Raw genomic sequence first — 25,693 nt, forward strand, 5'->3', positions numbered from 1 at the left:
TGTTGTATTATTATTTTTTCATTTTTTTCCTGAATATTTTGCATTTGAAATTGGTTGATTGGAGGATGTGGGGGATTGACTATATATTTTATTGGGTTGTCTTTTTTAAATTGATATTTAGGACTTCTTGAGGTATTCTGGATCCTAAATATTTCTCTTACACATGTGCTTAGTCTACTTTACTTGGCACTTAATAAACCTTGAGAAACTGAGCTAAAATGTAGATCTGTCATTATCCCACCTGTAATTACATACCTAATTAAAAATTGGGGATTCTTGAAGGCCCCTGAAGCCCTGGTCCTTGCCTTCACCTCCATCCTCATTGGCTGTGCTCTGCTAACCTGGCTCCAGCGGCATCGAGGCACTGCAGCCAACTGGACTGGCCAGGATGCCTTTTCATTTGTCTGTCCCTTTGCCTGGAAAGTCCTTCCTCTATCTTTATCCTCTTGTAAGTTTCTACTTTTCCTTCATTACTTATCCACTTCAAGTGCCTTTGTGGATTTTTTTCTAACTTTCGTGGTGCCTCATTTTCTCCTACTCAGCTGTACTTTGTGTTGCTGCACTGGGGATACAGCAGGCACAGTGGTTGAAGGCTTGAAGTCAGGTAGTCTGGTGTATTGTTTATGTTTTTTATTTCCTCTATATTATGATATTTTGGCATCTTAGAAACCTTTCTGGCTGGGGAGAGACTGCCCCTCCTGGAGCTAGCCAATTCTCAGAAATGGGCTGGGCTCAGCCAGGAGCGTGCCTTCGATGTGCAAACTAACCCGTCCAAGCCAGACCCCTCTGGCCCTTCCACCCCAGGAGGCACTATTCCTCGGCCTTAACCATCCCGAGGCCACTGCTATAGCCCAAAGCCTGCTGGAATGATTCAAACGAGCCAGTCCTAAGCTGTTCACCTGCCCTGCCTTTGCTTTCCTGGAAACTCGGCTTTCCCCTCACTCCTGCTGCTTCCTCCTCTGCCCATGCTAAGGCTTCCCCATGTGGCCCTGCACGGCGTGCCTCCTGTCCCCAGGGCCTGTGAAGGTCACAAACTGCTTTCCTGAGCCTCGCCTGCGTCTCCTCTTATGGATGCACCTGACCGCCCCTCACCTAAAAAACCCACAAAATATCTGGTTGTGAACCTTCACTTTGCCTCTTTTTAGCTGTGGGACCTGACCTCACCTCCTCAAGACTCTATTTCTTTGTCCTTAAAATTGGGATAATTAAGGAACCATCTCTATAGGGTAGTTTAGAAAGCTAATGCTTATGGAATACTTCTACCCGTGCTGCCTGCGGTAAGTATGCCTGTTAACTTTTATTATAACTATTACTATTATTACATATATTGAGGGACACCTCTCATCTACTGCATTGCCATTTCTTGAAGGGGAAGGCTTGTCTCTGTAACCCTAAAACACTGCTGGAACATCAACAGATGTCTGACGAATGAATGAATGAAAAAATACATATGGAAGGGCAGAATTGGAGCTAGGATATGGAATATTCACAAGAAGATGTTTGCTTCTATTTTGTTAGGCTTTGGAGAAGGGAGGTGATAGTTCAATGGAAAACCTTGACTCCTTTCCTGAAAAGTTTAGGATTAATCAGACGGGCCTGCAGTTTGTACACCAAGTTGTAGAGAGCCCTGGGTTGCCTGGAGATGCCTTGAGGTTGGCTAAGGGGTAGAATGGGGTTGTGATACAGGGGAGAGTCGGGGGGGGGGGCGCTCCCTTGCCTTTCCCACATTCCCTTTACAGCTCTCCCACCCTGAAATCAGACAGTTCTGTGGTAATCCTTTGCATAGGTTGGATTTCTGCTTAAAAAAAAAACAAAACCAACAACTCTGGGATCAACAATGGGAATCGGCTTGATTTTTATCTAAGTAGTAGCACAACTCATTTACCCCGGTGTGCTGGGTATGTGGCCATCCAGATGCTGGAGCAGGAAGACCAAGGGCATTGCCCAGATGCAGTGGGTGGGAGTCGATGGCAGCAGTGAGTCTGGGGCGCTGTAGGGGAGCGGAGAGAGCCCATGTAGCCCTGCAGAAAAAGGGCCAGCAGTGTCCCTCCGTCGATAGTGTGGGAGATTAGAGCCCATGGGTATCCTATGTTTTTTTTTTTTTTTTTTTTTTTTTTGAGACAGGGTCTCACTTTGTTGCCCAGGCTAGAGTGAGTGCCATGGCGTCAGCCTAGCTCACAGCAACCTCAAACTCCTGAGCTCAAGGGATCCTCCTGTCTCAGCCTCCCAAGTAGTTGGGACTACAGGCATGCACCACCATGCCCGGCTAATTTTTTCTATATATATTTTTAGCTGTCCATATAATTTCTTTCTATTTTTAGTAGAGATGGGGTCTCGCTCTTGCTCAGGCTGGTCTCGAACTCCTGAGCTCAAACGATCCGCCCACCTCGGCCTCCCAGAGTGCTAGGATTACAGGCGTGAGCCACCGCGCCCGGCCTGGTATCCTATGTTTTAAGACAAAGAGGCCACACTGATGAATAATACAGTTTTACATATCACCAGGGCGTTGTTGGAGACTAGAAACTCAAGGACAGTGGATTTTGATTTATGGAATAAATATGTTTTACACACCAAACAACGGTTCGTGTGCTAGGTCTTGACGAGCAAATTAATTGTGGCCCTGTCCTTGTGGGTCCTACAGACCAGTGGGGAAGGCTCATCATGCATTGTCACTGCCACAGATAAAGACACGATGAGCCCTTGTAACGATGGCTGTGAAGGAAGAGAGCAGTGTGCTTGGGCTGTTTCGAACAGCGGGGACCCGCACAGGCTGGAGGGCTCTGCAAGGCTTTTCTGAGGAAGAATTACAGGAGTTTTGCTAAGTGTCAGCATGAGGGACAGGACGGTCAGGAGAGTTTAGGAAGGAGCAGCAGCTTATGTGCAGCTCAGCAGGGGCAGGTGATGGAGGATCGGGTCAGCCTCAGACCTGGCGGTTCCTGACAGGTAACTAGAGGTGCAGACAGCAAAAACTCTTTCTTCCAAACCTTCCCCACCAGCCCTGCCTGGCCTTTCTGTTGCCACTCTCCTGATTCTTTTGGTCCATGTTACTCTGCCAGGGCTTCCGTAACAAAGTGCCATAGAGTGCATGGTTTGAACAACAGAAATTTATTGTCTCATGGTTCTGGAGGCCAGAAGTCTGGAGGTCATGGTGTTCGCAGGGTTGCTTCCTCCTGAGGGCTCTGAGGGAAGGATCTGTTCAGGCCTCTCACCTAGCTTCTGGGGGTTTGTTGGCAGTATTTGGTGTTCCTTGGTTGTAGAAACATTATCCCAATCTCTGCCCTAATCTTCACGTGGTGGGTCCCCTTGTGCATGTCTGTACCAAATTTCCCCTTTTTATGAGGACATCACTTATATTGGATTAGGGGGCCACCCTACTCCATTGTGACCTCATCTTAACTAATTATATGTGCAGTGACCCTATTTCCAAATAAGGTCACATTCTGAGATACTGGACATTAGGGATTCAACATATGAATTTTCAGGAGGACATAAGTCAAACCCATGACAGGTCCTACTTTTAGCCTGATATTGTTAATTTTTTTTTAAATAAATAGCCCCTTCTAATATGAACATGAACCTACTCTCCTTTGTCTTAAGACCTAGGGACAAAAACATAAAATTGAAACTGGCTTGTAGTAAACGTGCAGTAAAACTTAGATAATAAGGTCTTTGTTCAAGTGCCATGATTTACCTCCCCCATATAAGAAAATACAAGTGTGCATTGTTGGACATTAACCTGTTAGACAGTTGCTGCCAAATGGATAAGCCTCAAACCAATGGAACCCAAATTTATGCTATAGGAAGGCGGGTAGAGAGAGAGGAGAGACAAGGCTATCAGGGGGCAGGGAGTGAAAGAGCGAGAGAGAGAACATGAGAATAAGAACGTACACACAACCAAACCAAACCCAGACTTACTGGCATGTCATTAGAGTTTGCAGAAGGGCCGAGCTGGCAGCCTTGGAGACTAGTGCCACAGTGTGTGGCCGCTGGCTCTTTGTGGTCAGATATCTAGTATTTAGAAAGTGGCTTCCAGCCTACTTGGTCACCTTTTCTTTCCATCCTGTGGCTTCCCAAGCTGGGAGACCTATTGTCAGTTCAAATAAGCAGTTTTTAAATGGTATAAATTTTTCCCTTTTCCCTCTGTATCCCTGGCTGTTCAGAATCTATGTTCAGTTTCAGGACAGTGTTAACAGTTTTATGAAGGCTGAAATTCAGTGAATGAGGAGGCACATAAACTGGCAGCCATTCTGGTGGGTTAGTGCCTGTGCTACACAGGCTATTAAATATTTTGAATTTCATCCCTAGTTTAACGCAATATTTTTGTTATTCTGTTTTTATTCTAGCTCTGCATGTAAGTGTGACAAACAGGTCTGTGGGCCAGTTCCGGGCATGGGATTTTAGAGTTGGAGGAAGCTCACCGGTTTTGGGGGACAGCTTCCTACCCAGTGTGGATTTTTTCCTCTTATAAGTCTAATAACTTGTCTTCCAGTCTCCACAGAAAGTATAGTTTGACAAGGAGCTTCTTACTGCAGACGTCTGTGAATGGCTTACCTGTTGACCTCATCCCACTCACCTTGACTTTCACTTTTGGCTTTTATTGAACATTTTTTCTGTTCTGTTTTAGCCCTACACTTACTTGAAGGTACTGCTATTTTGTTTCCCCTTTGTACATTATTCTCTGGGACAGCACTTTCTTTCATTCTCATAAATTTCATTTATGTCATTTCTCACTTTTCACCCTGTGAAGCCACCTTAGTTTGTCAGCGTCCCTCAGGACAGGAGGTACTTCTCAGAGGATGTGGTTTCATCAGGACAGAGTGTAGTATTGTCAGCTGGGGTGGCTAGCTCTTTAATTTCCCAAAGCAACCCTGAATCCAGGGGCCCAAGGCCCTGGATTTCCTCACCCCAAATGGTTGACTTCTTGCAACATTTCTCAGAAACTTTCAGTAGTTATACATTGTTATTTGAATAAAGTTCAGACTTATTTGCCTAAATTACATGCTTTCCAGAATATATCTTGGGTCAGGATTTCCCATACTTTGTTAGAGGAATATTAGGTATGTCAAATGCTAACAGGTGCTTGCTTTCACCACCAGCTCTCCCCTCAGGGGAGTGGGGATTCTGTCATTAAATAAATTGGGAAACACAGCTTACTAGATTCACCTCTCGCTGATTCACAAGGTACCTTTGCATGTTAAAGGTTTTCAGAGGTCCTATGGTAACTGTAGTAGTTTGCTGTGGTTGTTATAATATGTTACCACAGACCAGGTGGCTTAAAACAACAGATTTATCTTCTCACAGTTCTGTAAGTCCAAAATCAAGGCGTAGCTCAGAGAGGTGTCCTCTTCAGAGTTTCCTAGGGGAGAATAACATGTTCCTTCCCTCTTCCAGCTCCTGGTGGCTGCTGGCATCCCTTGATTTGTGGTCACATCACTCTAATCTCTGCTTCTGTGGTCACGTGGCCTCCTCTTCTGTCTTTGTGAAATCTCCCACTGCCTTTCTCTTGTAAGGACACTTGTGATTGCATTTAGGGCCCACCCAGATAATCCAGGATAATCTCCCCAATGCAGATCCTTAACTTCATCACATCTGCAAAGTCTATTTTGCAATATAAGGTAACAGTCACAGATTTCAGTGATTAGGACGTGGCCATATCTTTGGGGGCCATTTTTGGCCTGGTGCAGCAACCAAACAGCTGATCACCTTTATTAGTTCATGACTAAAAAACACTTAGCTTAGGCTTTCCACACCCATTCTCCCCTGCACCCAGCTTCTTGGTTCATTCATTTGCTACATTTATCTTTTTCTATCCAGCTCAAGTCTTTTCTCCGCTTTCACTATGTCTTCCTGAGTCCTGACTTCCTTCTTTTAATTGCAAAGTAATTTGGTTTAGTTAATTAATTAGTTAAGTAAAAGAGACAGGGTCTCACTCTGTTGCCTAGGCTAGAGTGCAGTGGTGTCTTCATAACTCACTGCAACCTCAAACTCCTAGGCTCAAGCGAGCCTCCTACCTAAGCCTCCTGAGTAGCTGGAACTATGGTTTATATTTTTTAACACATTAAAATGCACAGTGTACATTTCTTGTCTCATCTCTCATTAAACTGTGTGTTGTCATTGGATTTTCGACAATGTGCAATAGTGGGTAAGAGTTTCTGGAGTCAGGCTGAGTTGAAATCCCAGTTCCTGAGTTAATAGCTCTGTGTTTTTGGATAAGTCACTTAATTGCTTCTTTCTCTGTTCCCTTATCTATAATATGGGGATAATTAGAGTAAATACTTTAAGGAGTTGTGAGAATTACATAAATTAATAAATGCAGACTGCTAAGAGCTTGTCCTTTCATAGCACAGTCCAAAATGATAGACATAAGTCACAAATGGCTATTGAACAATTAAAATTTGGTTAATGCACCTGAGAAACTGAACTTTTAAGATGGGAAAAATACAAAATATATTTCTATTAAACACAACTTTTTTGTTTGGGTAGGACTACATTAACATATATTAACATACCACTGATCTTATTAATGTCAACTAATTTGTTCACTTTGAGTAATTTTTTCTGTGTTCTAACATTGTAGTGTGTTTATTTGAATATTTTATGCAGACAGCACTACTTATAGTGATACATGCACATACATTATATTGGTAAGCAAATTGAAATGCTTATTATTTTAATTAATATATAATTTAATTATTTTTTAGTGAAAATAAGCATGGACAAATACTAAAATTTGAAATGAAGGCATATTAATGCTGTAGAATGACTGCAGATGAAGAAACTAGTACTATGACCAAAGCAGTGAAAACAAAGAGACTAGGGATTTTGTGATGAATGTCATTGGCAATTAGCCATGCCAGAGCAAAACAAAAACAGTTTGCTGTGTAAAAAAATTTTAAAGAAAATAAAGTGAGCTGTATTAAGACATTTTCAACAAATCCATAATGTATTTGATTAGAAATTTCCTCTCAAAGTTCAAAAAAGAATTGATGTAATTAATTGTCTGAAATCAGAATTTAATGTCCAACAGATTTAAAATTTTTAACAGAATGTGAGCTTGTCTTTAGCCAACTCTAAAATGGCTTGAATTCATGCACAGAAGAGGAAAGCACTTTAAGATGGAGAGATGGTAAAAGAAACGATTTCAGTTATCGAAATTTTATTAGAAAATTCTAAGATATGAAAATGTATCTTAAAAAAACTTAAGGGTGTTTAAATCACCAAACAATTGCCTGTAGAATACATGCCCTTTCTAACAATATCAAAGATCAATTGATTTGAAATTTTAAAAATTTCAGGTAATTTTCTCTAGTTTTAGATAATTTGTACAAGAAATGTTTCACTATTAATATTTTAGACACCTTTATCTCAAAGGACATAAGATTTTAAAGAAATGTAAATTTGTGGCCCAAAATACCAATTTTGTGCCAGAGATATTTTTGAACGTTTTACATATGTCAAAGATTTTCAGATGGATATGAAAAAATTAATTTCTATCATGACAGTACTCCAGCTATGTTAGGCCAAATTCTGCATTTATCAGAATTTTTAAACAAAAGGCTGGTATTTCTCTTATTGCTTTATTCCACTGTATTCTGAAGCTGGACAAAGTATGATAGATATAATAGTTGACTCTGCAAAAAGTGTTATAGATACAATAGTTAAAATTGTTCTGTCTATATGTGTAAGTCCATGCATCATTGCTACTAATAGTTTATAGAGCTGTTGAAAGACATGAAAGATAAGAAAGGCAATAACCTTATACTCTTTACTAGCACTCATTGGTGGAATTGTGGATGAGTTTTATTAAGTTTTCTGTAATATTTACTCCAATATAAGATCTTTTTTTATTTTTTGAAACAAAAGGAACTCTTCCCAAATATTCAGTATTTAAAAAGAGAATGTGGCAGTGTGGTTTATGGATCACACTGTGGTTTAAACAGATCACACTGTTTTTGAATGAGCTAAATTTGAAACTTTGAGGAAAGGAAAAGCTAATTTGTGACCTAGCAAGGTAGGTCTGAGAATTTATGTTGAAACTGAAAGTTTTCATACTACAAGTCAATAATAATGATTTTACGCATTTTTCTAACATGAATCAATATACAGAAGATTTTAATTATAAATACCATTACATAAATTGGCTACAAAGACTAGAAAGAACTTGAAGACAGTTTGTGGCTATTGATAAATTTAGAGTTGCTTTCTAATTTATGTAAATACTCCTTTGAATTTGATGTTAATACTGACTTGACACAAGAGTTAGTGAGTTTGCTTAACTTGAACAGATGTGGATTTGAAACTGACACACCTTTACTTCAAAGTCAAATCAGTCCTTCTAAACAAAAGTGAACCAGTTTTGTCAATATATATGTGAAGATTATAGGAAAATGATTTTTTTTACTCAGTTTGGTTATTGGAAAACTTTTAAGCATATTTGATACAAGTTTGGTATGTGAATCTACTTTTTCAGTTGTCACTTTTATGAAATCTAAATACAGATCAAGTATTTCTGATGAAAATTTACTTTTGAATTGAGATCTGCTGTAAGTGTAAAATACAGTCATGTGCTCATAACAATGTTTAGGTTAGCGACAGACCACATCCATGATGGTGGTCCCATATGATTATAACACCATACTTTTACTGTACTTTTTCTATGTTATGTTTAGATACAAAAATACTTACCATTGTTTTACAGTTGCCTTCAGTATTCAGTACTGTCACATACTGTGCAGGTTTGTAGCTTCAGAGCAACCTCCTATCCCATGTAGCCTAGGTGTGCAGTAGGCTATGCCATTTAGATGTGTGGAAGAGTGGTCTGTGATGACGTAACAACGAAATAGTCTAATGACACATTTCTCAGAATGTATCCCCATTGTTATGTGACATATGACTGTATTGGAGTTTAAAGATTTTAATACAAAAAAGAATATAAAATATCTCCATAGCTTTTCATTAACATGTTGCTATAACATTCTGGATATAGTGGATTAAATATATTATTAAAATTATTTTTTACCTCTTTCTTTTTGCTTTTTAAAATTTGAGTACTAGCCTATTTGAAATTACACATGGCTCACATTATATTTTTATTGGCTAGCACTGGCTTAAAATATGGTAACTATATAGTGAACAAATGTTGGCATTAATGTTATTGCTAATATGATGATGATGATGTAGTTGTATGGTTTCCCTATCCTCTAACTAGACTGTAAACTCCTCAAGGGTAGGAAATGCATCTTGTCTTGATTTTTATTTACCATATCACATTGCATAGTGCTTTAGATATTGATAGATGATTAGTAGTTGATTCATTGCCCCAGGGTCTGCTTTTAACATTCAGAGTACAGATCTAGCTTTTTTAAAACCTCAGGGTAAAGATACAGAAAGCCCCTTGAGTGAGTTCACACAGGCACACATGCACCCACTCACAAGTAGATACACACGCAATAATATTTTGTTTAATATGCTTGAAGAAGAGATTAATTTAAGCAACAGTTTTTAATAGTAGATGATTGCAAAGATAATTGAAAATACTTAAATTTAAATTATTTTACAGTAACTTTATGTGAGTTTTTATGTAAATTTATTAGTTAATTGAAAAGCTGTAAAAACTGCTATAGCATCTTATTTTGGCTGAAACGTTTTTATTTTGATTGAGGGAGAAGTATCGTTGAAAAAACACTGTAGTTAGGATTAGACAAATTAGTTTCATATTCTGCCAAGTCTTCTAACTAGCTCTATGACCTTGAACAAGGAATTTAAGCTTTCTTAACTTCAATTTTCTAATCCGGAAAAATAGGGATAATATCAGCTACCTCACCAGGATGTTGTGAGACATAAATGAGAAAAATATCTTACAGTACTTAGCAACTATAAGGAATTATAGAACTGTAAGATATTATTTTGATAGAAACAATAATAAATACTTTGAAGAACATATATGCTATAATGTAAAGTTGAGTTAACTATGTCTATAAAAAAGTGCTTTATGACCCAAATCTATAAAATGGTAAAAATAGCCCCAAATATATAAATATAGGAGCAGGGAAACAGAAATAGTGGTTAGAAATTTAAGTATTTAAGATTAGACCACAAAGTGCATGTGGTCAGGATAGACCGAGTTAGAGACACCTACTTTTCAGCTTCTACACTGAAGTTAAGGCTCACCTCTGCCTCAGCCTAAGGCCGTGTCCACATTGGTAATTTAGAATTTGGTGCTACTGAGACCAAGCTGGGGGATGGTGTCCAATCCCTAGTAGGACACAAGGTTATTTTTTCACTTAGAGAAATTCACCCCGCTTACAAAGCTGTGGTCTTTTTCAGTAGAATCTTGAAAATATTTTCTTCAGTCCCACTGAGTTGATATTTTAAAAAGCATGTGGTTTGATAAGCAAAAGAGACTAAAACAACAAAATAAAAACTGAAAACATTAGCCCTGTGTAGGTTTGAACTGTAGTCTCAGTATCTCACCAACGTTTTATCCCCCTTTGTTTCTGTGTTGGAGCTATCTGGAAACATGCCTGGCTTGTTCAGCCTGCAAAGCAGTGTGACACCAGAAGACAGCTGACAGCTGCAAGTATGGTGGAGGCACAGACTTTTAAATATGTGACACTCCTTCTGCCTCCACCCCCCTCCTCCACCCCCCACTGCCCCAAATGGTTTTGTATACCTTCTCTGGGTGGCAGAACCCCACTATACAATATAGCACAACATAACAAATACAGAGGTTTACTGGCCCACAAAATTGAGTTTTACCAGCTGAATCTAACTCCACATGCCACACTCCAGTGAAGCCAGCATTCTTTGTACTCACTAGGAGCTCTGCTTGTCTTCAGTGACTTGCAATTCTTACAACACTCTATCTGTCCTGGGGCTGAGTATTAGTTACCTTTATTAGTTTAACGATCTGCAGCTTTCTGGGTAAGTGCTTACAAATCTCTGCATTTACACTCCTGTACTTGTGCTTGAATTTTGTCTGTTTTCAGTGATTTTAAGTTACCCAATCATAGTTCTCAATTTGCATCTTTCTTCAGTGATTTATGATGTTTTCCGCATGGTGGGGACTCTTGCAGAGCAGTTCTGAAATGCATCAGGGAGCTGTTAAGTGGCATTTCTGTCATGACATGTACATATTTTAAGAACAGTCTTACCTGGATCATACTAATTAATTATATCCTTGAAAGAAATTGGGTTAACAAGAGCAAGAATATTTGTCAATAGTTAAACTCTGTGTGAAATCAATAGTGACATTTTGGTTAGCAACCTGTTGAATGTACGCTAAAATGGGGAAAGGTATAGTCACCAATATTTGTGTATCCTTTTGTTATTCTTATGACCTTTTAGAGCCATAAACAAAAGGACGTTTGTTTTACCTTCCTGCCTGAGCCAGGACACAAATTATAAAAAGAAATGTACAAGGAAACATTAATAAATCAGGCAAATACTAAAATTTCATAATTCTTCTCTTCTGCAGTTTTTTCCTTCCAAATTTAACATTTTTCATTAAGCATGGCCTTGAACACTGGACAAAGTGCAGCTCTGTTTTAGAGTACCTGCAAAAAAGTCATTTCCTCTATAAATCACTTCAGCCATTAGAACTATGTGAGCATGGACTTTGCAAAGAAACAGCCTTTAATTGTATGCACTGTCACTCTGAGAGATAGCGAGAAAGGGGAAGGGAAAGAGAAAAACGCTGTTTTCCAAATTTGTACTATGGTAATTTTTATATATGTATAGTTATTTACTGCAAAGAGGTTACTATTTAAGCATGAAGTTTGTTGGTAATATGTACCTACAGACCTATACAAATCTTTATCAATGTATTTGGAGCCCTGAGTTGTAAAAACTTTCAGCTAGTGTATTGTTCTAAACCTGAAAGGAGTTATTCACACCGGCACTGAACTGGCCAGTTAGGCAGATCTTTAAAAGGATTTTGACAGGGATATGCTTCTTGTATTTCCTCTGTTTTTTCCCAACCTTGATTTCATGCTCAAGTGTGGTGATTTATTTCTCCAGGGCACTGTGCCATCCAGTATAGAAGAGGTCATTGTGGTAGCATTTCATAGCTTTTCTTTGATCCACAAAGCCTTGCCACCTTCTGTCCATGACTCATGCATCGACTGTTGTTCCCTGATAGCAGGACATTTTGATTAGCTGTATAGGTTACCTGGTTATTATTCTCATCCTGTCCACGTGTGGGTGTGTTGATGTATGTGAAATCTGGAGGTCCTAGCCAATGTTGAAGCATAATCCTATCTAGGCCAGGAAATGCCTGGCTTCCCAGATACTTCTCAGAGCAATAGGGCAGGGACTAAATCTCTTATTTCCTTCCTGTCCACTGTTCTGTAACACCTATGGCCCAAATGGGTGTTGGATATCCACTAATCTGGCTCATTTTCCATTGTTTATAATTCTATGGAAACCAAACTTTATATTAAAATATCTCTAGGCCCATCATATGGAGTCATTGATCCTTTTAGTGAAGCAAATTGCCATACAAATAATTCATTACAAATATACAAAGTTTAAATTCTTGCTCTACCTACTATTAGACCTTGAGCAGGTTACTTAGTCTCAATTCTCCTCAGTTTCCTCGTTTGTAAAATGGAAGCAAGAACAGTACCAAGTACATGGGGTTATCCTGAAGATTTAAAAAGTTAGTGAATGTAGAACACTTACAGCATGCCTGGCAAATAGTAAGTACATGGAAGTGCACACTCTTGTTCTTACTATTAGCATCATCATTTGTAGTAATAGAAGGTCACATCCTAATGTTTTTATCTGAGGGATAAAAACTTCAGCATGAGTGGCAAGAATGAGAGAGAGAAAGAGAGAAAAATAGTTTAAATTAAAGAAACTTACAATAAAAAAAGAAAGAAAACCAGTGGGATACAGTATTCATTGGGCATACTTTTATTCATGTGAAAGTGAACAGGTGGACTGACCCTTTACTTATCTACATTACGTACCACTCAGCACACACAGAGGCTGTTAATGAGTGCCTTTGCATTTACAGATGCTTCTCAACTAACCATGGGGTTACGTCTTGATAAACCCTTCGTTAAGCTGAAGATATTGAAAGTCAAAAGTACATTTTCTATGTACAATATTTTCAATTTTTGATGGCTTTATCAGGACATAGCTCCATCATTAGTCGAGGAACATACTGGATATGTATCACTTTTGCACCATCATAAAGTTGAAAAATCATAAGTGGAACCATTGTAAGTCAGGGATCGTTGTACTTTTGAGGCTTTTCAAACATTTCTAGGACAATATGTGTTGGAGTGTCTATGTGTGTTGTCTTTCTCCTAATCATTAATTAAAAATTATCTTTCTATACCTTATCAACAAACAACTGCTTCCTTTCTAACTGCTTGTTTTAAACCCTTTAGTCCCATTTTATTTATAGCATTTGCCTAAATTACAGAAACTTATTTTAATATGTTGAAGTAAATGTCATCACAAATCCTAGGTTGTGCAAATATGCCTGGAGTTCACATTTTGGTATTTGCATTCTTCCTTGTTAAACTGAGAGTTTAAAATAATCATTTGCAACATGAAAGGAACGAAAAATCTGCTGACCTGCTTTGATCAGTTTTTGAGTGGCTTTTATTGGAGATAAAAATTAGTCAATTTTATACATGTAATGAAAACAAAATAATTGGCAAAACACGGCCTACTAAAAAAGTAGGTAAAGTATATATAATTCCCTGAAGAAATAATATATAAGGTTACAATCACCAAATACTCTCCAGTTTTAATACTAGTCAAAAAATGAAAAAAAGATTCTTCAATGTTCTGTGAAGGCTAAGAAGAAAAAAAAAAAGGAAAACAATGAAAAAACAAAGTTGATTTTTTTAACCTCTCAAATTGGGAAAGAGATTTTTTAAAATTAATCTTTAAGGTCATTTCTTCCCTCTTTGATTTTTTTTTTTTTAATGTGTAAATCTTTTTTCTTTTAACATTGTAACCTCATGGAACTGAGTATGTTTGGGGGAGAGAATTCTGTGTCATGGTATACTAATACATAGGAGGATTGAAAATATCTGGCGTGTTTCTGAAGCATGGATACCTGAATTAGCCTCACACTCATCCCTCTTTCCTGGAAGGTGTTGTGTCTGGCTGCAGGGCCATTCTCGCTTCTTAATGTGCGAGAGGTATATGTGCAACCTCTGAGCACCTGCTTGGAAGCTCTTTTCCTTGAAAAGAAGGAGGGGGTGGTTAGGTAAAGATTATCTTAGCTGCTGGGCACAATCAATTCTTTATTATTCACAGGTTGTTGATTACATTTCTGGATTGCTGTGCTCCTCTCTACCAGGAGGTAAATTAAAAGGAGTGAGAGTCAGTTCTTTGGTGATAGCAGCTTTTATGGGGAAATACTTTTAAACTTTAAAGACTGTAGGAAATGGGACTTATTTATATGTTTTAAATATTGTTGGTGTCCTCATTTCCTCTCTACCAATCAGTTAATTATTGTTCTATTGATAATTATTGGCTCTGCTCTTGTTCTTCACTCTGGTAAGGCATTAGTGTGTTTTCCTTGATTCTCAACCATAGTCATTAGTCCAATCTCTGCATTTTAGATGTTTGCTCAGTATTTTTTAGTGCAAAATTATGAGGTCTGGAGTCCAGAGAACCGGTTTTTATTTTTATTTTTTGGTGCAGGTTCTGCTACTTCGTAACTGTGACTGTACACTAAACATTTACCTGTTTTGAATCTCAATTTCCTGATCTGTAAAATGAGAGAGTTGGATTAATTTATCCCCATGGTCTTTTGAATTCTGTGAGTCTGACAGATTTTATTCAATGATTTCTGTAAGAAACATGAGCTGGTTGTAAATACTTTTTGAATGTATTCTGCCTCTGGATTCTTCACAGTGGTTAAATCATAAAAGTTTTCATTCTGATTCAAACAGCATTCTCTATTAATCATTGAGGTGTTTGTATTTCTCTTATTGGAGGTCCAGATTACCTTGATATTGTACTTGTGATTAGCTGGAAACATGCTTTTTAAAAAAAGTAATTAGAATACATAGAGTTAAAGAGCATAAAAGACAATGCAAATGAGCGCTTTCTCTTCTTGTAGAAGGGGTGTTCTACTTCCTGTTGCTTGAGATGATCTAAACAAAGACATTCATTTTGTTAGTGACATGGTTTCTTTAGCCTAATACTACTTACCTTATCCTGTTCAAAGAGGCTGCCAAAGGGTGCTTAAGTAGAAACATACACTATGATTTAGCATGCAGTTCAGAGGGGCCAGCTTCTCAAATTGCGTTATAAGAAAATTCCTTTTTCATTTGCCTGTCTGGGCTATACATGGATCCGTGTTGGAAGAGAGAAAAGAAATACTAGTCTCTCTCTGCTGCAGGAGGATGGCATGCCCTGGCACATATATGTTTGGACAGTGTGTTTGTGGATGTGAGGGTCGGCTGATGAAAGAAGAGGGAAACTTTCTGTGTTTCCTTCAGCTTTTTATAGTTGTGGAATTTTATTTAGTTTTCATATTATAGTCAAAATATAATTCTGTTAATTTCTGGAATTACTCTTAGTTTTTATGTGACTATCTGGAACATTTCTGAGTACTCCATGGAAAGTGAGGGCCCACCCCCTCTGAAGAACAGGATGGGCATTAGGAACACTGAAACCTGGCCGTTTTGAACCCTGGGCAGGGGCCCTGCCCTTTCAGCCTCAAAGGAAACATACAACTACCACCGATCCAAATTCACCTCCAGACAACACTGAACCACTTCACGGGCAGTGCTGCAAGTGCCCGAAACCGAGACCTGGGAAATCTCAGCCACTATATCCTTTCTCCCTCCTCTGAGTATTCTAAAATTACATGACTTTTCTGCATTTAGATCACTTGGTTAAAACTGGAAGCGCTGTCTAATCCATAAAACACCCTGTAATGGAAAATGACTAAATCAATTTGGTTTGAAAATGAATCTTTTATGGTCTTTGATTATTTTGTTGGGTTTTGATTTGTTTTGGTAGGTCCCAGGTAGAGGAGGGCGAGGAAGGAGATTATTTCCTATTTCAACATTGTGGAAGCCTTGGATTCTAGTCCTGGCTTTGTCTGTAAACTAGTGTGATATTAGGCGATTCAACTAACCTCTCCATGTCTTAGTTACCTGTGATGCCAAATGGCTGCTTAACTTCTAGCTGAGTTCTTGTAAGAGCAGGATAGAAAATATTTCTCTGTCTTGAAAATGTTAAAGCCATAGTGATTGCTTAAAACTATATGGCATTTAATATGAAATGGATACCCTTAATAACCAAGTATAAAATTAAATTTTAAAAGGTCACATTGAGACATTATCTTTCTAATTAAAAAGTTTTCTGTAACAAGGATTGAACCCAGACAGGAATTTATACCAGATTGTGTTCATAGTGAACAAGTTGGAGATTTAGTTTATTCGTTCCTTGTTTTCAGAGGAGTCAAGTGTCAGAACTTAATGTTAGTTGCAGGTTCTTAGTATCCGTGACAGTTCAGTCATTAGTCTGATTGGACCATTCTCTATCAGCCCTGTGCTTCAAGAGGAGGCAGAAACAACCATCCCAATGGCTTGGCGGACTTCTGCCTGCTCAGATACCGTGTCTCCCCTGGAGCCCCCCAGGGGCCTGGGAAGAGGATGAGGGGGAGGCCTGCTGGGCCCCCAGTGCCGGAGACCAGGAGCCCTCGCTTGCTGGGCTCGTTTCCCACTCATTGTGCAGCCCGGGCCCTATCACTTGAGAGGCCTGGCAAGGAAGCAAGGAGGAAGCGGGTGCCACTGCTGGTTCAGAATGTTCCAGTGCGGTTGGAAAGTTTGAGAAGTGGCCTGGGTGAGAAGAACAAGACCTTATTGACAGGGTTCAGTCCTGGTCAGGTCTGTTTCACATCAGCTTTCTAAATAATCACAGCTCTCCCCACCCCAGGGATCTCTAGCACATTCACCTCCGTCTTTTTTTTTTTTTTTTTTTTTAAACATTTCATGCAACTGTGGTAGAACACAAAGCATTTTAACTTTTTATTCCAAGAGAATTATAAAACATAAATAGTATAGTGTTGCCTGCTTTAAAACAACATCAAAACTTTATACTTTCAAACCTACTGTCAAATTATCATTCATATTGCAAATATTTTTCTGTTAAGCTATTTTCTCATTGCTTGATTTATAGGGCTACTGATTATTCTAACATTGCCAGTGGTCATGTAGACCAACCTGGCTTGTTCTGGTCTGAATTGGTCAGTCTCATTATCTGACTTAGTTTGTATATTAGATATGTAAAACTGTGAAAATTGTGAGAATAGGGTAAAAAGGAATATGCCAAACAATTAATCTTCTCCACATGAGTCTATAAACCAGAATATTTATGTCAAAAAGTCAGAAGAAATCTGCTGGAGGTTTTAATGAACCACAGAATGTGTCCCTTGTATGCCTTGCCTTGTCATCCTGCCTGAATTTATGCACGACTTCTGCGTTAATGTAGTAAACTCTCGCTTGGCAGCCCTGTCATTTTCAGGACCCATAGGGTGTCTCCAATTCCAGCTTTCGGTTAAGTAAAGATAATAATAAGGCTTGCTTCATTTTTTTTTTTCCTGGAATATCTAGTAGGAACTTTTTAAGCTCAAAGGGATATTTTAAGCTTATTCAAAGTAAAGAAACCATAGAAAACCCAAACATCCACAACTACTTTTGAAGACACAAATTTCCATTTTTAAGTCCAGATGAGATGGGGGGAGACCTCTCACGTGAGCTAAAAGCTGAAGAGCAATTATAGGATTGATTGCAAAACGTCTATTTTGCAATCATTTCATTTTCTGAGCAAGGCTGGCGACTGTTTATGGTACCTGTAGAATGGTGATTTCCCAAATTTTACCTCTTAAAAGTTTAATTAGATGTCTCTCACTCTTTCTTTCCCTAAAAGTGGAAGATGAAATAGTTTATATAAAGACCCTCACCAGAAAATTTTAAAAGAATTATTAAAATTCAGTTGAGAATCTCTATATTTAGTTAGGCATCTTCATGTTAAGTTATTAACTACATGATTTAAGATTAAAAAGAATGAAGTATTTACTATTTTATGAAAATTACTATCCTCTTTTTAAAAATTCCATATGTGTATGTGTGTGCATATGTGATGATGATAATACAAATCTAATCATTGCCCCCAGCCCTGACCTCAAAACCCTTTAAAGCCATGAATGACTTTCCAAAACCCTTAGTTTAGCAGCCACCACCTGCCAGTGCCCAGAGGCCAACCCCCCAAAGGTGCTTACCTTCCTCCACTGTCCCCTGGCCCTCTCCACTCCACCATGGAGTGCTAACACCTCTTCACATTTGCCCTTCCTCTCCCCAATCCCTTCTAGCTCCCATCTTATCCCTTCCCCAGTGATTCCTTTTTTGCAACCCTCCCAGAATTAGTAAGACTTCTGTTTTATGTTTCTATAGCACCAACGCATTCTGTGTTTTGCCCACATATTTTGCATAGTTTGCAGCTAGTAAGTGCCAAAACCTAAACCCAAAGCCACCTGATTGTGGAGCTTCATGTTCTCTCTGTTGCCCCGTATTACTTCCCTGGATTTCAGTTTCCTACTGTCTTTGGTGAGCTCAAATGATATGTTGTTTGTGAAAATGCTTTGTGTATAGTGTAACTCCATGTGGTGTTTATTGGCATTATTGGTATTATTTTTATTTTGGTTGCCATGATCCTTAATTTAAGTTCATGTAGACTTTTAAAAGCTTTTCTTAAAACTCTCAGCCTAGGCCACCTTACTATACCAGTCAGGATGGGACTGATGGTTTTCATTTTTTTTTTCCTCTTCCCAGGATGGTTCATACTTGGCCGAGTTCCTGCTGGAGAAAGGCTATGAGGTGGGTGACTCAGTGGACAAGCAAGCTCAGGATGGCGGAATCGCTTGGACACACTGGCCACACGCTTCCTTTGCTGCTGTCCTCCTGTGTGTGTTTTCCACTGAAACTCTGATAACAAATCAGAATCCAGGGAAGAATGTGCCTCCGGGCTTGTGATCCTGCCAGCTCATTGTGCTGTTTATCTGCTGGTGAGCACTGGTGGCTCCCCGGCACCTCAGTGTTCAGCCTCTTCGCACGCTTCCCACATTCTCTGATAAAGCAGCTGCCTGTGCAAGCTGAAGCTGTAATGTTGTTAGGGTTAATTTATGATGTAATGTGTTACACAAAAAGGTCCCACTCACAGTGAAGTCACTTAATTCAGAAATTGCACAGAGCAATAAAACCCAAGCTGATCTTTGGCAAGCTTGAATGAAATATCTACACCTGGAGGTTTTTGCTTTCTAATAGGCAGCCGTATATTTTATGGAACCTGAAACTTAGGTTTGCTGCTGCTGCTGCTGTTGTCATCTTCAACATTTTCTCCCTTTCTTAAAAGAAACAAGAGTTTTATATATTAATTTTGATGTAGCTCAGTGTGTACACCTTACTTCGCTAAGAACCATTTTTCAGATATATATACATATATAAATTCATACTGTACAGAGAGCAAAAACCTTCACAGTGGCCCATATGCTCTGACTTTCATAAATTTTTATATAGATAATTTTGGATTGTCTGTTTATTCCAATTGGAGGTATATTGTTTCACAAATGTGTAGTCTGGGCAAATGGAAAAATTACAGCAAGGAATGTGGCATCAAAATGCCAACAGCATTTGAAGCAAAGGAAATTAATTTTCTTTTAGTTCATAATCTTTTCTTAGAGCTTTGACTTTTAGACATGCACACATATGTCCGTATGGATATGTTGCTGTAATAATTAAGAAAGGAACACATATCTACAGAATAGAGAGTTTTAGAGTAAATTATTAATTATTACAAACAGTTGGTTTTAGGGAAAGACTGATATTTATTTAGGCTAGATTAACCGAATGCCTTAATAAATATTAAAAGAAAAGATTTGGCAGAGAGATGTCTGTGCTGTGTTTCAGATGTTTGGGAGCAGCTGAGAGATGTTTGGTGGCCAGAGAGGAATTACTGATGTGGTTGCGTATCAAGTGAACCAAGAAAAGAAGCTAGCTGAGAAGTCACTGCAGTTGTGAAGCGCAAGGTGGCATGTCAGAAGTGATGCTCAAAATGCATGGGTGTTTAGATCTACTTCTAGGAGGTTGTGGGGGATGGTGAGACTGGAGATGAGGTTGGTGGCAACAGGCAGCATTTGTATCTAGTCCAGAGGACAAGGGAGCATGGCCTTGTGCTGCAGTAATGGGTGGATGAGTGACAGGGCTAGTTGGATGTGTAGACATTAGCCATTTTCAGGCAAGTGATGCTGTTAGTGTTACTAGAAAAGGCTAAGAAGAAGACATGCATGGAAAAGCAAACCTCCATTTAGGTGTCTCTTGTTAAGGAACTACCAGACTTCAGAAGACAGGTAGGATGAGAGATTTGGAAATAGATGTAATGAGAACCTGGGGCTGTTTGGTGAGCTGCATATGTTTTCTGAATATTTGAAATTGTAAGAGTAGATCTGATTCTGATACAAAAAGACAATATGGCACTTGATTAAATCAAAAAGCTTCTACAAAGCAAAGGAAATAATCAATAGAGCAAATAGATGACCTAAAGAATGGGAGAAAATATTCACAAACTACACATCTGATAAAGGGCTGATCCATAATTTACAAAGAACTCAAATCAGCAAGAACAGAACAAACAACCCCATTAAAAAGTGGGCAAAAGACATGAACAGAAGTTTTTCAAAAGAAGATAGAAAAATGGCCAAGAAACATGAAAAAATGCTCAACATCACTAATCATCAAGGAAATACAAATTAAAATCACAATGAGATATCACCTTATCTCTGTCAGAATGGCTACTATTGAAAAGTCAAAAAACAGTAGATGCTGGTGTGGCTGCAGAGAGAAAGGAACACTTAAACACTTTTGGTGGGACTGCAAATTAGTACAACCTATATGGAAAACAGTATGGAGATTCCTCAAAGAAATAAATATAGACTTACCATTTGACCCAGCAATCCCAGTACTAGTATCACCCCAAAGGAAGAGAAGTCATATTATCAAAAAGACACCTGCACTTGAATGTTTATTGCAGCACAATTCATAACTGCAAAGATGTGAAATCAACCTAAGTGCACATCAATACATGAGTGGATTAATAAAATGTGGTATATGTATACTGTGGAGTACTACTCAGCCATAAAAAGAGATGAATTAATGTCTTTTGTAGCATTTTGGATAGAACTGGAGAAATATCTCAGAAATGAAAAAACAAACACCATATGTACTCTCTAATAATTTGGAAATAATTGATAGGCACAGATGGGCACAGAGAGAAGTAAAAGTCATTGGAAATCAAGAAGTGGGGAAGGAGAAAAAGGGGAAAGGTAAAAACCTATCTAACAGATACGATGAACACTATTCAGGTGATGGGCACACTAATACCCTGACTTAAGCATGATAAAAGCTATCCATGTAACAAAAACATTTGTACCCCCTTAATATTTTGGAAAAAAAAAAAAGACACTAGCAGGCCCACTTGGCAAATCACAGTTAATGGGAAGAATTTATCACTGAAACAATTGGCAAGGGAAGACAGGTTTAAGAGTGAGATCAATAAATTGTTAGAGGGAAACATGACTGACAATATAGGGGGAAGGTACAGAGCTGCAAAGCATAAGCAGAAATGAGTCCTCATAGTACAGGGGAAATGTGAGCTCTCTACATACAGTGGGAGTGACAGTGTGTTTATCTGCATTGTATTCAATTTTAATAGGCTGCTGTCCTCAATGTTAAGACATTGATATGATTGGAGAATAAGCCATTAAGAGGAATCTGATGGTGGCACAGGCTTTATCTTTGTCTGTTTAGGTGAAAGTAAATGTTAGAGTGATTTTTCAGATTGGCTGGATTGGAAAATTTCTAGAATTATCTGCCACAGTCTCTGGTTACTCAAGACCGTGAGTAAAAGAACAAGGTTGGTAGCGTACATGAAGTGAGCTGAGAGAGGTACATACCTGTTCACACCTGAACTCAGAGGGTCAGTGTCCACGGTTTTGGCTGAATACAGACTTCTACCTCAGCAGGTTCTCAACCTTTAGTATGCATCAGAATCTTCCAGAGGCCCCGTTAAGACACAGAAGGCTGATTCAGAGGTCTGGGAATTGTCCTTTCTAATGTCCCCAGGTGTTGCAGATACAGTTTGCCAGATAGAGAACCACTGCAACTGGAAGTCCAGATGGGATCAGGTGACAGATTTAATCATATGGTGAAGGTGGACAAGGTACCTTAAGGTATTTTAAATTTTAAATTTGTGGGGCCTTGCTTCTCCGAACTATCGTGTTGTTTTGAATCTAGTCTTTGTATAAGGCATATCAGAAAGATAAGGGACAACTGAAAACAACATACTTTGGGGTAGAAAAGTGCAAGCCAGGAACAGAGAAACGCTGTGAAGAAGAGGCTTGATGCTGAGTCTGAGTTGTTCTTCCTAGAAGAGAAAGAGCAAACTTTGGCGAGCAGTGGCAAGGTCAGCCTTTTGTTGAGGCTGGGGGTGCATTGACTATTATTAATACATGGAGAGTGGAGCCAGGTTGATGGGGTGATGATGGCCTGGGCAAAAACAGACCCTGTGTTCAGAATTAGTGCCAAAAAAGCAAAATAAAAGTACAAAAAGCTTAGCTAACCTTAAAGCAAAAGTATTTGTGGATGACTTGAAAAGAAATAGCAGATACTACTATACTGATTAGTTATGGTTAATTCCCTTGTAATGACCTCCCATGCTTTTAAATTCCTGAAGCCGGGGGGCCTGGCCATCAAATGTGGCTACTGAAATCCACATATCTGATCATGCTCTGAATGAACCGTTTAAAGTGAAAAAGTAAAGGATTGCTTTATCCCAGGTCCGGTTCTCGTTGAGAAGAGACTCAATTTAAAGACTTAAAATGACAGTTTTTAATGTTGCTTTTTTCTTTAATTTTTGTTCAGAATTAAACATTTAGTAGAGTATAACAAGAATGGATCTAACACTTGTTCATTCTTAAGCGAGTGCCTAGAAATGTCATCTGATGATGAGGAAAACCAAGAATATTCGGATTTTATGGAAAGTCACCCTTTAAATACTTTGTATACTTAATTCTACACATTGCTGAAGTGCAAAGGATCATTCTCCTTTACATTCTGTTGACCAGCGTAGACAAGTGAGTGGACAAGGTGGTCCAGCTCGCTGTGGCAAGGGAGCCCTTGGTTGCTGGGTAGCTGTGCCTTAATCCTCTTCTGCCACTTTCTGGCTTTGTGACTTTGGACAAGCCACTTGACCCCTCTAAGACTTAATTTATTGATCTGTAAATGGAGATGATAAGCACACCTATGTCCTGAGGTAGTTGTGAAGATTAGATAAGACAATACACGGGAAACAGCCCAGTGGAACTCTGTGGAATTCATGAGACTTATTGATCAAGAGTGGCAGAGTGATACAGTGTCTGATGTGGACAAGCTAGTGGACATGGGTCTTGCAGAAGGCTGCCTAGTCCAGTCATTAATTAGCATTACTGAATAGCAAGCGTGGTCTGTTGCCGAGGATGCTAGAGCTAAGCATGTTCCTTCCCTTCATATGGGAAAAAGGAAAATGGACAGAAGTGAAGCTTTTTATGAAGGCACATTCTATTAATAGTTTTAAGTGCCTTCCCAGTGCCTTTGTTAGCATATAAGCCAACGACATACTTTTGTACCCGTTTTGCATTGAGTACAGAGGAAAACCAGATAAATAAAAGACAAAGTTGAACCTTTTAAAAGCTAAAATCTGGAATGTATGAAAAATCTATATTAAATAACTTGGTAAAACTACTACATAGCATGTCAGACTTTAAAATCGAAAAATAGGTAAATTGTGGGTTTTCCTTCCAGGAAAGGAACGATATAACCACCAGCTCTGATGTGAATTGTCAGAATAGAAGAGAAATGGGGTATAAGGATTGTTCGATTGTTATCTCTGGGAAATTATTTGTTAGAACCTGAAGTTCGTACACTTTTTCTTGATCTGTGAGAATCCTTGAAATATTTTTTTTTCTTATCCCATAAGCCTCGATGCTTTGATTTGAGAAAAGACAAAGCTTTTTATGTATTTCATTTTGAAACAACAACTCAGTAGAGTGTTATCAGACTCGACCACGTCTGTCCTTTAATGCTGCCACTTGCCAGCTGTTTGATCTCAGGCAGTGTCCTCCTCTGTAGAATGGAAATAGTAAGGTAATAGTAATAATAAGGTAAAAGTAATAGTAAGGTTGTTGTGAGATGAAGTGATTTAATATGTACAAAGAATGTCTCGTATGTGGTCACTGATGTGTAAATGTTGGCAGTTAATATTATCTAGATGATCTATACTTTTCAAAAGGAGAGTAGCATCAACCATCTCATGGAGGCATCCTTGCCTTCAAGAGAAATCTAGACAATAAAGAATTTTAAATCCAGTGGTAATTTTCCATTTTCTTGATCATAATAAATAATAAATCATTTCTGTTATATTGCCTAATCTGACTCTAGGTTTTGAAATCAAACCAACTTTGTTTTGACATTAAGAAAACTTGAAATTTCCTTTTCATCACCTAGTTAAATGGAACATGAAATTTATCAAAAACCCCCTTCGTTTATTAAGACCTCAGTTTTTCAGAATTATATTTGGTTTTGAACTACTATATTAATAACAATTTTGATTAAGTTTGTACAAAGTGAGATTCAACTCACTTGTCTTTTCTGTTTGGTTTCCTAACTGTTCATCTCTTTTCTCCCAAATCCTTATAAAAACAAACAAAGGAGTCCTACCTACTTCCCTTCTGTAAAGAGAAAGCCGTTAATCTCAAATTCTTAACTAGATTATGCAGTTTGCACACATTTTGGCTTGTTTTAAAGTTTGTATTTCACCTGTCTCAAAAGCAGACAGACTCAGCTTTCATTAGGTCTTAAAATAATACCTGCTGTCATGGATTAAGCATTTGGCAGATCTTTCTTTCCCTGTGTACACATACCAAAAGTTGGGAATTAGGGGAAATTAAAATACTTTTTTTTAATTAAAAAAAAAGCAGTACTTAATACTTTTGATTTTAAGTGTGACAATAAAGTCGTAATAAACTGATTGGTTGTAACTTTGTGTGGTTGTCTGCTTTTCACACTGACTCAATCAAGATCATTTAATATTTTTATCAAAGCCTTTTATGTTTATATGTAATATTTATGTATATGGCACTTCTCTGTATTTTGGGCTGTTGCAATATTATGTGACTTCCCCAGAATTCAGCAATCAAGAGACGATAGTTTAAATATTATGATTCTTTTCATTGTCAAAAGTTAAATTATCTGTTTTTAGAGCATAGAAATTCTTTTTTATTCAATGAAACAAAGTATTTACATCTAAGAAATCTGTATTTTAAAAATAACTTTGGTAGTAAACATCAATTTTGCTATATATAAGTATATATATGAAATTGCTTTTTATTAAACAAAATTAAGTTTGTAGAGCAGTTCAACTTTACAATTAAGTAACAACATGAAAAATTGGAGCTCAGGAAGTAGAACAAACTCTAAGCTTAATATTAGTGTTGTTTTCTCCACTTCTAAATTAAGAAATGGATATGTATAGCCAAATCTCAATTTAACGTTTCCTAGATTTTATTTAATGTTTGCCTCCTAAAATGTCAACCAAGTTTGCATGTTCCCTTCTTAAAATA

General features: G+C 38.2%; 1 protein-coding gene across 3 annotated transcripts in view; it reads left to right on the top strand.

Moving 5' to 3' along the window:
* Positions 1 to 25,693, top strand: part of GMDS (GDP-mannose 4,6-dehydratase) — a 602,981-nt gene that overhangs the window by 105,443 nt on the left and 471,845 nt on the right. For all 3 annotated transcript variants that reach the window (XM_069493190.1, XM_069493188.1, XM_069493189.1), the window contains exon 2: positions 18,816 to 18,860. In XM_069493190.1, the coding sequence (XP_069349291.1) occupies positions 18,816 to 18,860 (45 nt within the window). The remainder of the gene's footprint in view (positions 1 to 18,815; positions 18,861 to 25,693) is intronic.

This window comes from Eulemur rufifrons, chromosome 18 (assembly GCF_041146395.1).
Source record: "Eulemur rufifrons isolate Redbay chromosome 18, OSU_ERuf_1, whole genome shotgun sequence".
NCBI lineage: Eukaryota > Metazoa > Chordata > Mammalia > Primates > Lemuridae > Eulemur > Eulemur rufifrons.